At 38.9% G+C, this 16,412-nt stretch overlaps 1 protein-coding gene across 2 annotated transcripts in view; it reads left to right on the forward strand.

The window, feature by feature from the left end:
• SMYD1 (SET and MYND domain containing 1) overlaps nt 1-16,412 on the forward strand; it is a 121,396-nt gene that overhangs the window by 80,413 nt on the left and 24,571 nt on the right. For both annotated transcript variants that reach the window (XM_053704284.1, XM_053704285.1), the window contains one exon: nt 10,299-10,391. In XM_053704284.1, coding sequence (XP_053560259.1) covers nt 10,299-10,391 — 93 coding nt within the window. The remainder of the gene's footprint in view (nt 1-10,298; nt 10,392-16,412) is intronic.

Consider the following 16,412-nt stretch of genomic DNA (forward strand, 5'->3'; position numbering starts at 1 on the left):
TATTAACCCCTAATCCGCCATTAACCCACAACGCAATAAACCAAATAAAACTATTAACCCCTAATCCGCCAAACCCACACAACCCAATAATCCTAATAAACTTCGTAAAGTCTTTTTTCTATGGGACTTCCATAGCGCTGGTATTACGAGTCTGTCCTGGGAGGCCAAAAAGTGAGCGGTACACCCTCTACCGCCAAGATTCCTACCGCATTTGAAAGTCAGTAGTTAAGAGTTTTATGGTACACCGCTGTAACATAAAACTCATAACTAAAGTGCTAAAAAGTACACTAACACCCATAAACTACCCATTAACCTCTAAACCGAGGCCCTCCCGCATCGCAAACACTTATAATAAAAATGTTAACCCCTAATCTGCCACTCCGGACATCGCTGCCACTATAATAAACATATTAACCCCTAAACCGCCGCACTCCCGCCTCGCAAACACTAGTTAAATATTATTAACCCCTAATCTTCCGCCCCTAACATCGCCGCCACCTACATTATACTTCTTAACCCTAATCTTCCGCTCCGGACATCGCCGCAACCCACATTATATTTATTAAACCCCTAATCTGCTGCCCCGAATGTCGCCGCAACCTACCTACACTTATTAACCCCTAATCTGCCGCCCCCAATGTCGCCGCCACTATAATAAACATATTAACCCCTAAAACGCCACACTCCCGCCTCGCAAACACTAGTTTAATATTATTAACCCCTAATCTGCCGTCCCTAACATCGCCGCCACCTACCTACATTTATTAACTGCTAATCTGCCGCCGCCACTATACTAAATGTATTAACCCCTAAATCTAAGTCTAACCCTAAACCTAACACCCCCTAACTTAAATATAATTTAAATAAATCTAAATAAAATTACTATCATTAACTAAATTATTCCTATTTCAAACTAAATACTTACCTGTAAAATAAACCCTAAGATAGCTACAATATAACTAATAGTTACATTGTATCTAGATTATGGTTTATTTTTATTTCACAGGCAAGTTTGTATTTATTCTAACTAGGTAGAATAGTTACTAAATAGTTATTAAATATTTACTAATTACCTAGCTAAAATAAATACAAAAGTACCTGTAAAATAAAACCTAACCTAAGTTACAATAACACTACACTATAATTAAATAAATTCCCTACATTAAATACAATTAAATAAATTAAACTAAATTAGCTAAAGTACAACTCCCCCCACTAAATTACAGAAAATAATAAACAAATTACAAGATATTTAAACTAATTACACCTAATCTAATAGCCCTATCAAAATAAAAAAAGCCTCCCCAAAATAAAAAAACCCTAGCCTAAACTAAACTACCAATAGCCCTTAAAAGGGCCTTTTGTGGGGCATTGCCCCAAAATAATCAGCTCTTTTACCTGTAAAAAAAATACAAACAACCCCCCAACAGTAAAACCCACCACCCATACAACCAACCCCCCAAATAAAATACTATCTAAAAAAGCCTAAGCTCCCCATTGCCCTGAAAAGGGCATTTGTATGGGCATTGCCCTTAAAAGGGCAGTTAGCTCTTTTGCGGCCCAAACCCTAATCTAAAAAATAAAACCCACCCAATACAATATGCAATCAGCCAATAGGATTGAAGTTCAATCCTATTTGCTGATCCAATCAGCCAATAGGATTGAGCTAACATTCTATTGGCTGTTCCATTCAGCCAATAGAATGCAAGCTCAATCCTATTGGCTGATTGGATCAGCCAATAGGATTGAACTTCAATCCTATTGGCTGATTGCATAAGCCAATCGTAATCTAAAGGACGCCATCTTGGATGACGTCACTTAAAGGAACAGTCATTCGTCGTTAGTCCGTCGGATGAAGGGGATGCTCCGCGTCGGATGTCTTGAAGATGGAGCCGCTCTGCGTCGGATGGATGAAGATAGAAGATGCTGTCTGGATGAAGACTTCTGCCCGTCTGGAGGACCACTTCGCCCGGCTTGGATGAAGAATTCTCCCAGCTTCGCTGAGGACTTCGGCCCGGTTGGATGAAGACTTCTGCCGCTTCCTTGAGGATGGATGTCGGATCTTCAGAATAGTAAGTCAATCTTCAGGGGGTTAGTGTTAGGTTTTTTAAGGGTGTATTGGGTGTTTTTTTTTTTAGATTAGGGTCTGGGCCGCAAAAGAGCTAACTGCCCTTTTAAGGGCAATGCCCATCCAAATGCCCTTTTCAGGGGTTTTACTGTTGGGGGGGTTGTTTGTATTTTTTTACAGCTAAAAGAGCTGATTACTTTGAGGCAATGCCCCGCAAAAGGCCCTTTTAAGGGCTATTGGTAGTTTAGTTTAGGCTAGGGGTTTTTTTTTTTTATTTTGGGGGGGCTTTTTTATTTTGATAGGGCTATTAGATTAGGTGTAATTAGTTTAAATATCTTGTAATTTGTTTATTATTTTCTGTAATTTAGTGGGTTTGTTTTGTACTTTAGCTAGTTTAATTTAATTTATTTAATTGTATTTAATTTAGTTAATTTATTTAATTATAGTGTAGTGTTAGGTGTTATTGTAATTTAGGTTAGCTTTTATTTTACAGGTACTTTTGTATTTATTTTAGCTAGGTAGTTATTAAATAGTTAATAACTATTTACTAACTATTCTACCTAGTTAAAATAAATACAAACTTGCCTGTAAAATAAAAATAAACCCTAAGATAGATACAATGTAACTATTAGTTATATTGTAGCTAGCTTAGGGTTTATTTTATAGGTAAGTATTTAGTTTTAAATAGGAATAATTTAGTTAATGATAGGAATTTTATTTAGATTTATTTAAATTATATTTAAGTTAGGGGGTGTTAGGGTTACGGTTAGACTTAGGTTTAGGGGTTAATACATTTAGTATAGTGGCGGCGACATTGGGGGCAGCAGATTAGGGGTTAATAAATGTAGGTAGGTGGTGGTGATGTTAGGGACGGCAGATTAGGGGTTAATAATATTTAACTAATGTTTGCGAGGCGGCAGTGCTGCGGTTTAGGGGTTAATATGTTTATTATAGTGGTGGCGACGTTGGGGCGGCAGATTAGGGGTTAATAAATATAATGTAGGTGTCGGCGATGTTGGGGGCAGCATATTAGGGGTTAATAAGTGTAAGATTAGGGGTGTTTAGACTTGGGGTTCATGTTAGGGTGTTAGGTGTAAACATACATTTTATTTCCCCATAGGAATCAATGGGGCTGTGTTACTGAGCTAAACGCTGCTTTTTTGCAGGTGTTAGGCTTTTTTTCAGCCGGCTCTCCCCGTTGATTCCTATGGGGAAATAGTGCACGAGCACGTTCAACCAGCTCACCGCTGACTTAAGCAGCACTGGTATTGAAGTGAGATTTGGAGCAAAATTTTGCTCTACACTCACTTTTTGTCTTTTAACGCCGGGTTTGTAAAAACTCGTAATACCAGCGCTGCAGGAAAGTGAGCGGTGAGAATAACGTGCAAGTTAGCACCGCACCCCTGTTACCGAAAAACTCGCAATCTAGCCATAATTAAATTACTAAACCCCCTAACCTAACACTCCCTAAATTAACCCCAATTACCTAAATTTAAAAATACAAATAAAATAAAAAGCTAACATTACTTAAAAAAATATTTTTTTAATTAATCTAAGATTACAAAAAAATAGAAAAGTCTAACATTACATAAAATAATAAACCAAATTATCAAAAATAAAAAAATTAAATCTAATTCCCATGAAAATAAAAAAGACCCCCGCCCCAAATAAAAACACCCCCTAATCTAATACTAAACTACCAATAGCCCTTAAAAGTGCCTTTTGTAGGGCATTACCTTAAGTTTAACAGCTCTTTTACCTTAAAAAATATTAAGTCCCCACTCTAACAGTAAAATCCACCACACAAAAACCCCCAAAATAAAAAACCTAACACTAAATAATCCTAAACTACCCATTGCACCTAAAGGGGCATTTGTATGGGCATTGCCCTTAAAAGGGCATTCAGCTCTTTTAAGAGTGCCCAATAAATCCCTAATCAAAAAAAAAAAAAAAAAAAGCCTAAGTCTAACCCTCAAATAGGTACTCACCGTTCCTGAAGTGCGGTGGAGAAGGTCCTGTTCCAGGCGGTGAAGTCTTCTTCCAAGCTGCTGACATCTTCTTCCAAGCGAGGACCACTTCCTTCTTCATCCAGGACCAAGCCGGCATGGAGTGGAGATGAGCGCGGACCAAGACCGGCTGATTTGAACAGCCAATAGGATTTCAATAGCTCTCATCCTATTGGCTGATTTGAATTTGAAGAATCAAATCAGCCATTAGGAATGCAAGGGACGCCATATTTAAATGCGTTCCTTGAATTTCCTTTTCAGTGTACAGCGGTAATCATACAAAGAGGATCCTCCGCGCTCCATGGCTCTGTGGTCGTCGGTCCTGCTCCGTGCTCATTTTTGCTCCGCGCCGTCTTGGTCCTGGATGAAAAAGGAAGTGGTCTCCGCTAGGAAGAATATGTCGGCCACTTGGAAGAAGACTTCACCGCCTGGAACAGAACCTTCTCCGCCAGACTTCAGGAACGGTGAGTACCTATTATTTATTTTGGGGGGTTTGGTGGTGGGTTTTACTGTTAGGGGGACTTAGAATTTTTTTTAAATGCAAAAGAGCTGTTTATCTTAGCTCAATGCCCTACAAAAAAGCCCTTTTAAGGGCTATTGGTAGTTTAGCATTAGATTAGGGGGTGTTTTTATTTTGGGGGGGCTTTTTTATTTTCATAGGGATTAGGTTTCATTTTTTTATTTTGGATAATTTTGCTTATTATTTTCTGTAATATTAGACTTTTTTATTTTTTTTGTAATTTTAGATTAATTTACTTTAATTTAATCTTAGATTTATTTTTCTAAGTACTGTTAGAATTTTTTATTTCAATTGTAATTTAGTATTTTATTATTTCTTTCTAATGACACGGTGAGTCAATGGATCATCTCTAATTACTATTGGGAATATCACTCCTGCCCAGGCAGCAAAGGGCACCACAGCAAAGCTGTTAAATATCACCCCCCTTCCCTCCAACCCCAGTCATTCTCTTTGCCTACGTTAAGAGCAAGGAGGTAGTTAAGTTTAGGTGTCTGGAAGAAGATTCTTCAATCAAGATTTTATTATTTTTTCAGCAGTGCAAGTTTGTTCTGCTTTGTTCTGGGGTGTAGCCGTAGTCCATGTCAGTCGCTTCAGTAGAGCAGTGGTGGCCTTTAAGCAATTGCGAACCAGTGGGGTTTAGTCCTCACTGCACCTCCCAAGTAGTTATTGCTGCCCTAACTTAAAAGCCTGAGTAAGACTACTCAGTCTTTGTTTTTTTCCACAGGTCCATGTGAGGGAACATGCCTCTCAAACCTAGTGAGCTGCCTTACTTCCTGACAGATTACATGGAGTTAAGGGCTGATTTTATTTTTCTGAGACTGTGTAGGAAAAATATGGCACTTTAATATTCATTTGGATGGGACACAAGAGACATTCTCCTATGGAATTAGGGGATAATGTTAAAAAGGGCAGTATTTGCAGGCACTGGGGACGAGGAGATATAGGCTCAATGTGTGGTGTGTTTTCACTTACTCCCGGTGGCTTTACTTCAGAGTACAATTTGCCGACCAGGAGGTTTATTTTGATACGCCCACGATGGGCGGGGCTAGCTGAGGCGGCAAGATTTCTATTGCGCGCCTTTTCTCCTTCACTTCCTGTGTCCTGGAGGGGAGACAGCGTCCTTGCAGCTTTGTAAACAGTGCTACGGTTGCCGGACTGCGTTTTACATTGTTTTCTCTGGGAAACGTAAGGGTCAGAAAGTTACAGCTACTTCTCTTTCTTTGTGGCTGAAGAGTATAATTCGCTTGGCCTAAGAGAGTCATGGCTCATTCTACGAGGGCTGTTTCCTCTTCCTGGGCATTCAAAAATGAAGCTTCTGTGGAACAGATTTGCAAGGCTGCAACATGGTCTTCTACACACTTTTTCCAAATTCTATAAATGTTATACTTTTGCCTCGGCTGAGGCTTCTTTTGGGAGAAAGGTTCTTCAAGCAGTGGTGCCTTCCATTTAGGTTCCCTGTCTTGTCCCTACCTTATCATCTGTGTCCTCTAGCTTGGGTATTGATTCCCAATAGTAATTAAAGATGATCCGTGGACTCACCGTGTCATTAGAAAGAAAACAAAATTTATGCTTACCTGATAAATGTATTTCTTTCTTGACACGGTGAGTCCACGGCCCGCCCTGTTTCTTTAGACAGTTTTTCGTGTTATAAACCTCAGGCACCTCTGCACCTTGTTACTTCCTTTCTCTCCTTTTACTTCGGTCGAATGACTGGGGTTAGAGGGAAGGGAGGTGATATTTAACAGTTTAGCTGTGGTGCTCTTTGCCACCTGCTGGGCAGGAGTGATATTCCCAAAAGTAATTAGAGTTGATCCGTGGACTCACCGTGTCAAGAAAGAAATACATTTATCAGGTAAGCATAAATTTCATTTTTATGTAATTTGGGGTTAATTTAGTGGGTGTTAGGTTAGGGGGCTTAGTAATTAAATAAGCTATTTGCGTTGTGGGGGTTTGGCGGATTATGGGTTAATAGTTTTATTAGGACTATTGCGTTGTGTGGGTTTGGCGGTTTAGAGTTTAATAGTTTAATTAGGATTATTGGATTGTGGGGGTTTGGCGGATTAATGGTTAATAGATTTATAAGGTTTTTTGCGATGTGGGTTAATGGCGGATTAGGGATTAATAGTTTTAATAGGTACTTTGCGATGTGGGTTAATGATGGATTAGGGGTTAATACATTAAAATTAGGTAGTTTGCGATGTTGGGGTTGGCGGATTTAGGGGTTAATACTTTTACTAGTTAGATTGCGATGTGGGTGAATGGCGGATTAGGGGTTAATAGTTTAATTAGGCATATTGCATTGTGGGGGGTTGTCGGTTTAGGGGTTAATGCATTTATTATTAGTTGCAATGTGGGGGGATTAAGGGTATAGGGGTTTTACGTGTCAGGTTTATTTTTGGGAGGCGGGTTAGACTTTTACGGGAGATTTGATATTTTTTTTATTTTCTTGGGTGCCGACAGTTTCTAAAGTAAATACACATTTCTGGACATCGCTAGTTTATCTGACTTACGGCACTTTATGAACTGCCGGCGCCGTATATGTGATACCCCGATGTGCGAGGTGAAATTGCACCGTATATGTAATCTCGCCCCTGTTGTCTTATCTCCTCTGCTGTGGCAGTTCAGGGACAATAATTGATGAGTTACTATAGTAACAGTCTCACAGTGTATGATGTCCCTTTAATGTTCATGTCTGTGGGATTTGCTGTGATAAGTACAGAAAGCAAACATCAACACTTTGTGTGAGTCTCACTGAGGTGATCTGCTTCATCATGCACTGAATTGAATCTGACTTATATTAAGGAATTAAGGGCGCGATCACATATACGGTGCAGGTTTCGGCACAAGCATGGGAACCTGCGCCGCCCGTAATTTCACCTCGCACATCGGGGTATTACATATACTGTGCCGTTAGATGCTAAACTGGCGTAAGTAGGACAAACTGACGATCTTCTGAAATGTGCGCAAATACACATTTTAGTCGTCGCAAGTAACTTACGCCAGTATTTTATCCACAGAAAGTGTCAATAAAGAGTAGTTTTATGCAAATTAGGCTAACACTCATAAAAATGAACCGCGATTTCATATAAAAATGCGACACGTAATTATGCTATTCAAAATTCATATATAAACCCATATATAAAGAGATGAAGGTAATACAATTATGATTTCCCATTGTTCTCTCCTCCAAGTATTGTTGATTGTTTTGAGAAGAAATTTAAGGTAAATAAGCAAGTATATGTCCACAATGTGATAAAGTACCTACAAGCTCAATCCATTTGATTATGTTGTGGCTTCAAACTATTTCAAATACACAAATAAACCTTAAAAAACAATATCATAGTATACTGTCCCTTTAACCTTGAGATGCTGCTTAAATGTATGTGTTTGTTAAGGCTTCCAGGGAGTTACGTTGCTTTTTTAGTCAGTGCAAGGGTTGCTGCGCCTGCAATTTGTGGCGAGATGAGAATGGAGTAGATTTTCTGAATTCTGTGCGCGTAAGTCCTTACGCTGTAAATTGGATACCAAATTGCGTGTCTGTTCTATGTTAGTCTATGGGTAAAAAAAATACATCCGAAGGGTGAAATATACGCGCGTAACTTGTATGCTACGCCGTATATGTAATACCAAAATCGCGTAAAATCTGGCTTCACCGGCTTTTGCGGGGAAGCTGCATATGTAATGGAGGCCTAAATAAATAAAAAAATGATAGCGCCAAACAAGACAAGAAAAATACAGGCTCCTCTGAAATCTCCTAATCTGATATAAAAATAGTTTAAAACATAAGAGGAACGCCACAGGGAAGGGTTAAAGTGTTATATATCTAGTGTATAAAATAAAATACATAAAATATAAATACAAATATATATAAAATATATATATATATATTAAAAAATATATATATATAAATTTTTTATGTATATTTATATATATATATATATATATATATATATATATATATATATATTTTTATGTATTTAATTGTATATACTAGATATATAGCACTTTAGCCCTTCCCTGTGGCGCTCCTCTTATGATTTATACTATTTTTATAATATTGAGGAATTAAAAGGTCCATGGCATCACATATCTAGCCAAACAAGCATTCTTTTAAAGGGACGTTCAACTCAGGTGTTTCGCATGAAATGTCAATATTTTATTATTATTCATTTTGACTACTTTTCCTGCAATTTAACTCTAGTTTTCTACTTCCCCAGAGAGGCTAGGGAGCATCCTACAATTGTGCTACATGTTTTACAGTGATCTGTTAATAACTGGTCATGGCAGAGGAAATAACATAAACATGCTCATTGGGCATTTCAGGGTGTATGTTCCTGGCTAGCAAAGCAATGCAAACTTTGCTAAGATACATTTAAGGGTGTATAAAGAATTTAATTTGTAACCCATTATTTAATTGTAATATTCACTATGCTTAAGGGACATGAAACCCAAACATTTTTGTTCATGATTCAGATAGAGAATATGTTTGTAAACAACTTTCCAATTTACTTCTATTATTTATTTTGCTTCCTTCTCTTGTTATCCTTTGCTGAAATGTTTATCTATGAAATCTCAGGAGCAGCAAAGAACCTAGGTTCTAGCTGCTGATTGGTGGCTGCATATACAGTATATACCGATTGTCATTGGCTCACCCATGTGTTTAGTCAGCAAACAGTAGTGCATTGCTCATCCAACAAAGCATAGCAAGAGAACAAATAAATATTCATAATATGAGTAAATTAGAAAGATTCTTAAAATTGTATGCTCTATCTGAATCATGAAAGAAAAAAATTGGGTTTCATATCCCTTTAGGTAGAAATGAATTTAATATTATTTTAAAGAACATGTGACTTTGTATTAATCAATTACCCTCTTTTCATGTACTTTAGCTGTGCAAATTGAGCAAATTCAGGTTTTCAGAACATGAAAAGCACCCTGCTGACATCCTAAGGCTAACTTACTATATAGTGTTTACTAATTGGTTTTTCAAAACATAGTACATTATACTAACGCTATGACAGTAATTAGCCTTGTTGTCTGCAGACTAACGTCCTGATTGGCTCCTCTGAATAAGGCTAATGGTAGGTAGAGTTTGGTTATAGAAAAATATTTGCAGTGAAAAGGATGTTAATATTTTTAAAAACGTTAAGACTTGGCCGATGTTATTCTATAACAATACAACAGACATGTCTTGTAATTACAAGGTGTTTACTACCCCTTTAATATTTTATTGCTTTTTATCACAGTCTAAGACAAAACTCAATAGCCCCAAACCAGATTTCTCATTCTTAGCTCTTCCCTTAGATATTCCCAGGCGCTAGTTTTAGGTAAATGATCTATAATTTTACATACTGAGTAGCATGTAACACAGTTATATACCATGTAATTACATATATAGAAAACAGCCAGCACACACACTTATATGTAGGGATCAGCACAGCTGTAAGTGTGAATAAAATAAAAAAAAATGGTATAACTGAGGGTTGGCAGAACATGCCCCTGACTAAGGGCTAGTTTCTATTGAGGTGGTAAAGTTTGGAACTGGTGGTAACATAAAACTTCTCCATAGACTTTAATGGAGATAAAACTTTTTATCACTCGTTTCTACAGGTTACCACCTCAATGGAAACTAGGCCTAAATTTATAAAGACAGAAGTTATTTTTGCCAAATGAAGTAATACTGATATTTAACCTTGTCTTGCAGCCAGCAGATAATGCGGTGAAAGAAGTTATACAATTTACAAAGGAAAGTATGGAAAAAATAGACAAAGCACGTTCTGAAGGAAGTTACCATGAGGTAGGTAAATTGTATTAGACGTGTCATACAACATTAAATAAATTGATTGTCATCAACTTTACTTATTTAAGGCTATGTTACAAGTGATGCGCAAAATTTATTACATGAGCAATATAGCAATATTACAGGGTGTGTTAATTTGTGTGTGTGTTACAAGCTGAAAGTAAACGTGTTCGCTCAAGTGAAATTAAATGAAACGTGTATTGGGTTAGCGAAGACCTCACATAAAGGGTTAGGGCTGAAATAAATGTTGCACCAAACACAATAAACTGTTATACTCCTATAAACACTAGTTAATAATGAATAGTCATACAAATATTAATAAAAAATATTTATAAGGGTTCAAAAGTATATGGTATATGGCTATGTATTTGACCGCAATGAGCTATAATATATATATATATATATATATATATATATATATATATATATATATAAAATACCGTCCATCTAGCTGTGTTACCCTCGTAGGGACATCCGCCTGGGTGCAGGAATGAGCAATATAATCCTTGAAAAGTAAATGCACTCACAGGTTTTCTCAGTCAAAGTGAAAACAAAGGTTTGTTTTATTGATGTAACATTTTCAGGGATATCTTCCCCTTCATCAGCATAACAAAGAAGTGAAAATGTGACCAATTTATACATACAAACAAATTGCAAAGCAAATTAACAAGCAATACCTGTGTGTAATCAGTGACCTCAAACATATCGGCATCAAGCTGGAATGCAAACCTTGCGTTCCACGCAGAGTGAAAAAAACGGAAGTGCTATACATCTAAGCACTACCGGAGTGTGAATGTCAAAATAATATATTATCCGATCTTAACTAGTTCAGATATTCAAATGTGTTCTGTAAACTTACACTAATCATGTATTCATACTCTTAAACCACTTCAAACTGTGAACCAACATATACTTTTTCATTACCATCATCGTGAGTGATAAATGTGAAAGTACAGAGATGGGATTAACATTAAACACGCATCAATTGAGACTGCATACACCATACCCAGATGTGTGACCGATGGCATACTTATATCGTATTCTCTCAGGTCCCTCTCTCCTACCTCAAAGGAATTGCGTGCACGGCAATAGCGCTGGTTACCATGGCAACCCAGATAAACACAACCGCACGCATATTCCATCTACGGTGTCCGAGATAGTTCAAAAGACTTGAGGCATGATGTTTGCAGATACCAACTTAGAAGTGATAAGTGTTCCACAGCCCTGAAACCACCCCGTTATGAAATAACACAAAATCATAAAAACATATATACATAAAAAAAGTATTTTTAAAGATATTAAAAACATCAAGCTTGATAGGATTAAGGCATATTCGAAATATTACCTTTTCCATAATGTTAATAATATCCAATTGAGAGCTATGCCCTCAGTGTTATGAAGTTGACATTCATATAATAATCATAATTATGTTGCCGTTTCCCGGCACACAAGTTGCAACACATTAACTCAAAATAGACATGACTATAAATGCAGGGCGAAATTATTAGCCCACAAGTGAGATACTATATGATCTCTAACTGACTTCCATATTTGTAAGACTATGTTGTATAGCACTGGGACCGGGTGTATCCCACCCCTATTGTGAAATATCCCCTGTGGATAACTGACAACGTACTACAATGAAGTATATCTTATCTCATGATTAACATCATACAAGAGAAATTGTCATACCACATCCATTCCTTATAAGTCCCCTATACACACACAGAGAGTGACATCAATTTTCACTGGAGAGATTAGACCAGACGTGTCTGGATTGTTAGGTCTAGGAGAACGCTAAGTGGGTAACTATTAGAAATAGGACATATTGGCTAGGTGGTGCAAGGGGATCACATAATGACCCAATTGCACCATGGGACTCGGTTAGAAGACAGTGGGTCTACCCTCCATAGGGTCTGACCCCCAGTTCCACCTGTCTATACCAAATTCCAATTCTTACGTACCCCAAGTATGTATCTCCACCCAATGCCTTGCCACCGGTTGTTCGGATTCCCCCGTTGTCAGGGCCAGGCATATTGCTCGTCTGTGATTGGCCATCCTCTCTCGTAGTGTGCCAATAGTTTTGCCCACATAAAACCAGGCACATGGGCAAAACAGCAAATAAACCACATGAGTGGTGGTGCATGTGATGGAATGCTTGATGGAGAAAACTTTATTGGTATGTGGGTGGTGGAATGTCTTGGTGGAGATGAGCCCATTGCATGTAGTGCATCCAACGCATCTGTAGGAACCTTTAACATTCTTGTATGTCCTCTGTTTGTAACACTTCTTTGGGTCCGTCTTGACCAGGATGTCCCGTAAATTGGTGCCCCGCTTATATGCTATCTTTGGTGTAAGGTCCTTGGTGAAGACCAATCTTGAATCTGATTGCATCAAGGGCCAATGCTGTCTCAGGGCCTTCCCTACTTGTGTTGTATTGGGAGCGAATGTGGTGGCCATGATTAATTTTTTTGATTCACGGGCTGTAACAACCTTGTTAATAAGGCTATCCTGTGTGAGCTCCATCACCTCCTGTAATACATCATTCACCATCCGTGCCTTGTAGCCTCTTTGGAGGAATTTATCCCTCATCAGCTGCAACTAGGAGACCCCCGTGGCTCTATTGGAGTTATTCCGAATCACTCTAATAAACTGGGATTTAATAATACCCTTAAGTAGTGCAGGGGGATGGCAGCTAGCGGCATTTAATAAAGAATTACGATCGGTAGGCTTACTGTATAGTGCGGTGCCCAGTGTATGTTCCTGTACAAATATATTCAAATCTAGGAAATGTATCTGGGTATCACTATGTGTCAATTTAAACCTTACCGGTGTGTCTGTACCATTGAATTTGTCAAACCACTCTATAAGTGCCTGCTGGCCCCCCCGCCAGACCAGGAAGACGTCGTCAATGTACCTGACGTAAAAAATTATAGAGGATGTATCAGTACGCCACAGATACTCATCTTCAAATTGGGACATGTAGATATTGGCGTATGATGGGGCCATATTAGACCCCATCGCCGTCCCAGCTACCTGTAAGAAAAATTCACTCTCAAATCTAAAGTAATTTCGATTAAGGCAATACTCCAACAGAGTCAACAAATACTCAACCGGGGGGCCCTCATAGGACATGCTTCTTACTATGTGCTCCCTAACTGCGGTTAAGCCCGCCTGATGAGGGATAATGGTGTAGAGGCTGTTGACATCCAAGGTGACTAGGATGTCACCAGCCTCCACTACCACCTCCCCCATCTTGCGGATCAGATCTGTAGTGTCCAGGATATATGATTGTATGTTTCTCACAGTGGGCTGGAGTAGAATGTCAATATATTGGGCTACCGGTTGTGCCAGTGATTGAATGGCAGAGACGATGGGTCGCCCTGGGGGGTTCTCCAAAGTTTTATGAATTTTGGGGATTGTGTATAGAATAGGGATTTTGGGATGTTGTGTGGTACAAAATTCAAATATCTGGTTCGATATATATCCCTGTTCAAAGCCCAGTTTCAGGATGCTGTCTAGTTCTTGTTTAAACCTACTTGTAGGATCGTGTGTCAGAGGTTCATATGTATCCAGGTCAGCCAACTGTTGAAGAATGTCCGCTCTATAATCTATGTAGTCCATCAAAATGATGGCCCCTTATCCACAGGGCGGATGACTAGAGAGTGGTCATCCTGCAATGAGCGAATGGCTTTTCTCTCATCCTCTGATAAATTGTGCTTCCACACCCTATGTGTTCTCTCAGATTCCATGTCCTGTGTGATTAATCTCATAAAAGTCTTAGTGCTAGCACTACTATTTTGGGGTTTGAAAGTGCTCGATTTTTTACATCTTTTTATGGGACTGTGATTCACCTCCCTTTCTGGTAAATGTTGAAAATGCTCCTTAATCTTCATAGTCCTATGAAGTTTATATAGATCAATTTTAAGATCTAGCTCAGAAATGGACTGGCTAGGTACAAATGACAGACCCTTATTAAGAGTCTGTCTTTCAATCATAGTTAAAGTATGGTGGCTAAGGTTGATAACTACATCCTCCGCCGACTGCGGCGGGATGGTCTGTACCTGCCAGCCCGCCCTCCTGATATGTGGTCTACGTTTTCTCTCCCCCCCACCCTCCCCTCGTGATCGGGTGGTTACCCCTAAAAAATGATCAGGGGTTGAGTGTCCTCGGTGCATATATGGGATATCATGTGTGGATTGTGTAGTGTACCCCATAGGGGATACCTGTGAGCCTTGTGCCATGCTCCTATCTGTATCAGAGGATTCTGCGCAACTAGTGTCAATAGTTGTAAATTGCACTCTTCTAGTTCTCTGTGTTCCTTCAGATGCCTTGGATGCACTACATGCAATGGGCTCATCTCCACCAAGACATTCCACCACCCACATACCAATAAATTTTTCTCCATCAAGCATTCCATCACATGCACCACCACTCATGTGGTTTATTTGCTGTTTAGCCCATGTGCCTGTTTTTATGTGGGCAAAACTATTGACACACTACGAGAGAGGATGTCCAATCACAGACGAGCAATACACCTGGCCCTGACAACGGGGGAATCCGAACAACCGGTGGCAAGGCATTGTGCCCAAATGGATCAACAAGTTTCCTCCATCAGATACATTTTAATTGATCATATCCCCTGCCTGGACAGGGGTGGTGACCGGGATAAGACACTCCTCCGACGAGAAGCCGAGTGGATGTACCGCCTGGGCACAATAATCCCAGGGGGTCTCAATTCACCACCGGATTATAAGATGTTAATTTAGGGTGGAGATACATACTTGGGGTACATAAGAATTGGAATTTGGTATGGACCGGTGGAACTGGGGGTCAGACCCTATGGAGGGTAGACCCACTGTCTTCTAACCGAGTCCCATGGTGCAATTAGGTCATTATGTGATCCCCTTGCACCATCTGCCAATATGTCCTATTTCTAATAGTTACCCACTTAGCGTTCTCCTAGACCTAACAATCCAGACACGTCTGGTCTAATCTCTCCAGTGAAAATTGATGTCACTCTCTGTGTGTGTATAGTGGACTTATAAGGAATGGATGTAGATTTCTCTTGTATGATGTTAATCATGAGATAAGATATACTTCATTGTAGTACGTTGTCAGTTATCCACAAGGGATATTTCCCAATAGGGGTGGGATACACCCGGTCCCAGTGCTATACAACATAGTCTTACAAATATGGAAGTCAGTTAGAGATCATATAGTATCTCACTTGTGGGCTAATAATTTCGCCCTGCATTTATAGTCATGTCTATTTTGAGTTAATGTGTTTCAACTTGTGTGCCGGGAAACGGCAACATAATTATGATTATTATATGAATGTCAACTTCATAACACTGAGGGCATAGCTCTCAATTGGATATTATTAACATTATGGAAAGGGTATTATTTCGAATATGCCTTAACCCTATCAAGCTTGTTGTTTTTAATATCTTTAAAAATACTTTTTTTTATGTATATATGTTTTTATGATTTTGTGTTATTTCATAACGGGGTGGTTTCAGGGCTGTGGAACACTTATCACTTCTAAGTTGGTATCTGCAAACATCATGCCTCAAGTCTTTTGAACTATCTCGGACACCGTAGATGGAATATGCGTGCGGTTGTGTTTATCTGGGTTGCCATGGTAACCAGCGCTATTGCTGTGCACGCAATTCCTTTGAGGTAGGAGAGAGGGACCTGAGAGAATACGATATAAGTATGCCATCGGTCACACATCTGGGTATGGTGTATGCAGTCTCAATTGATGCGTGTTTAATGTTAATCCCATCTCTGTGCTTTCACATTTATCACTCACAATGATGGTAATAAAAAAGTATATGTTGGTTCACAGTTTGAAGTGGTTTAAGAGTATAAATACATGATTAGTGTAAGTTTACAGAACACATTTGAATATCTGAACTAGTTAAGATCGGATAATATATTATTTTGACATTCACACACCGGTAGTGCTTAGATGTATAGCACTTCCGTTTTTTTCACTCTGTGTGGAACCCAAGG

The sequence above is a fragment of the Bombina bombina genome, chromosome 2 (assembly GCF_027579735.1).
Source record: "Bombina bombina isolate aBomBom1 chromosome 2, aBomBom1.pri, whole genome shotgun sequence".
Classification (NCBI taxonomy): Eukaryota; Metazoa; Chordata; class Amphibia; order Anura; family Bombinatoridae; genus Bombina; species Bombina bombina.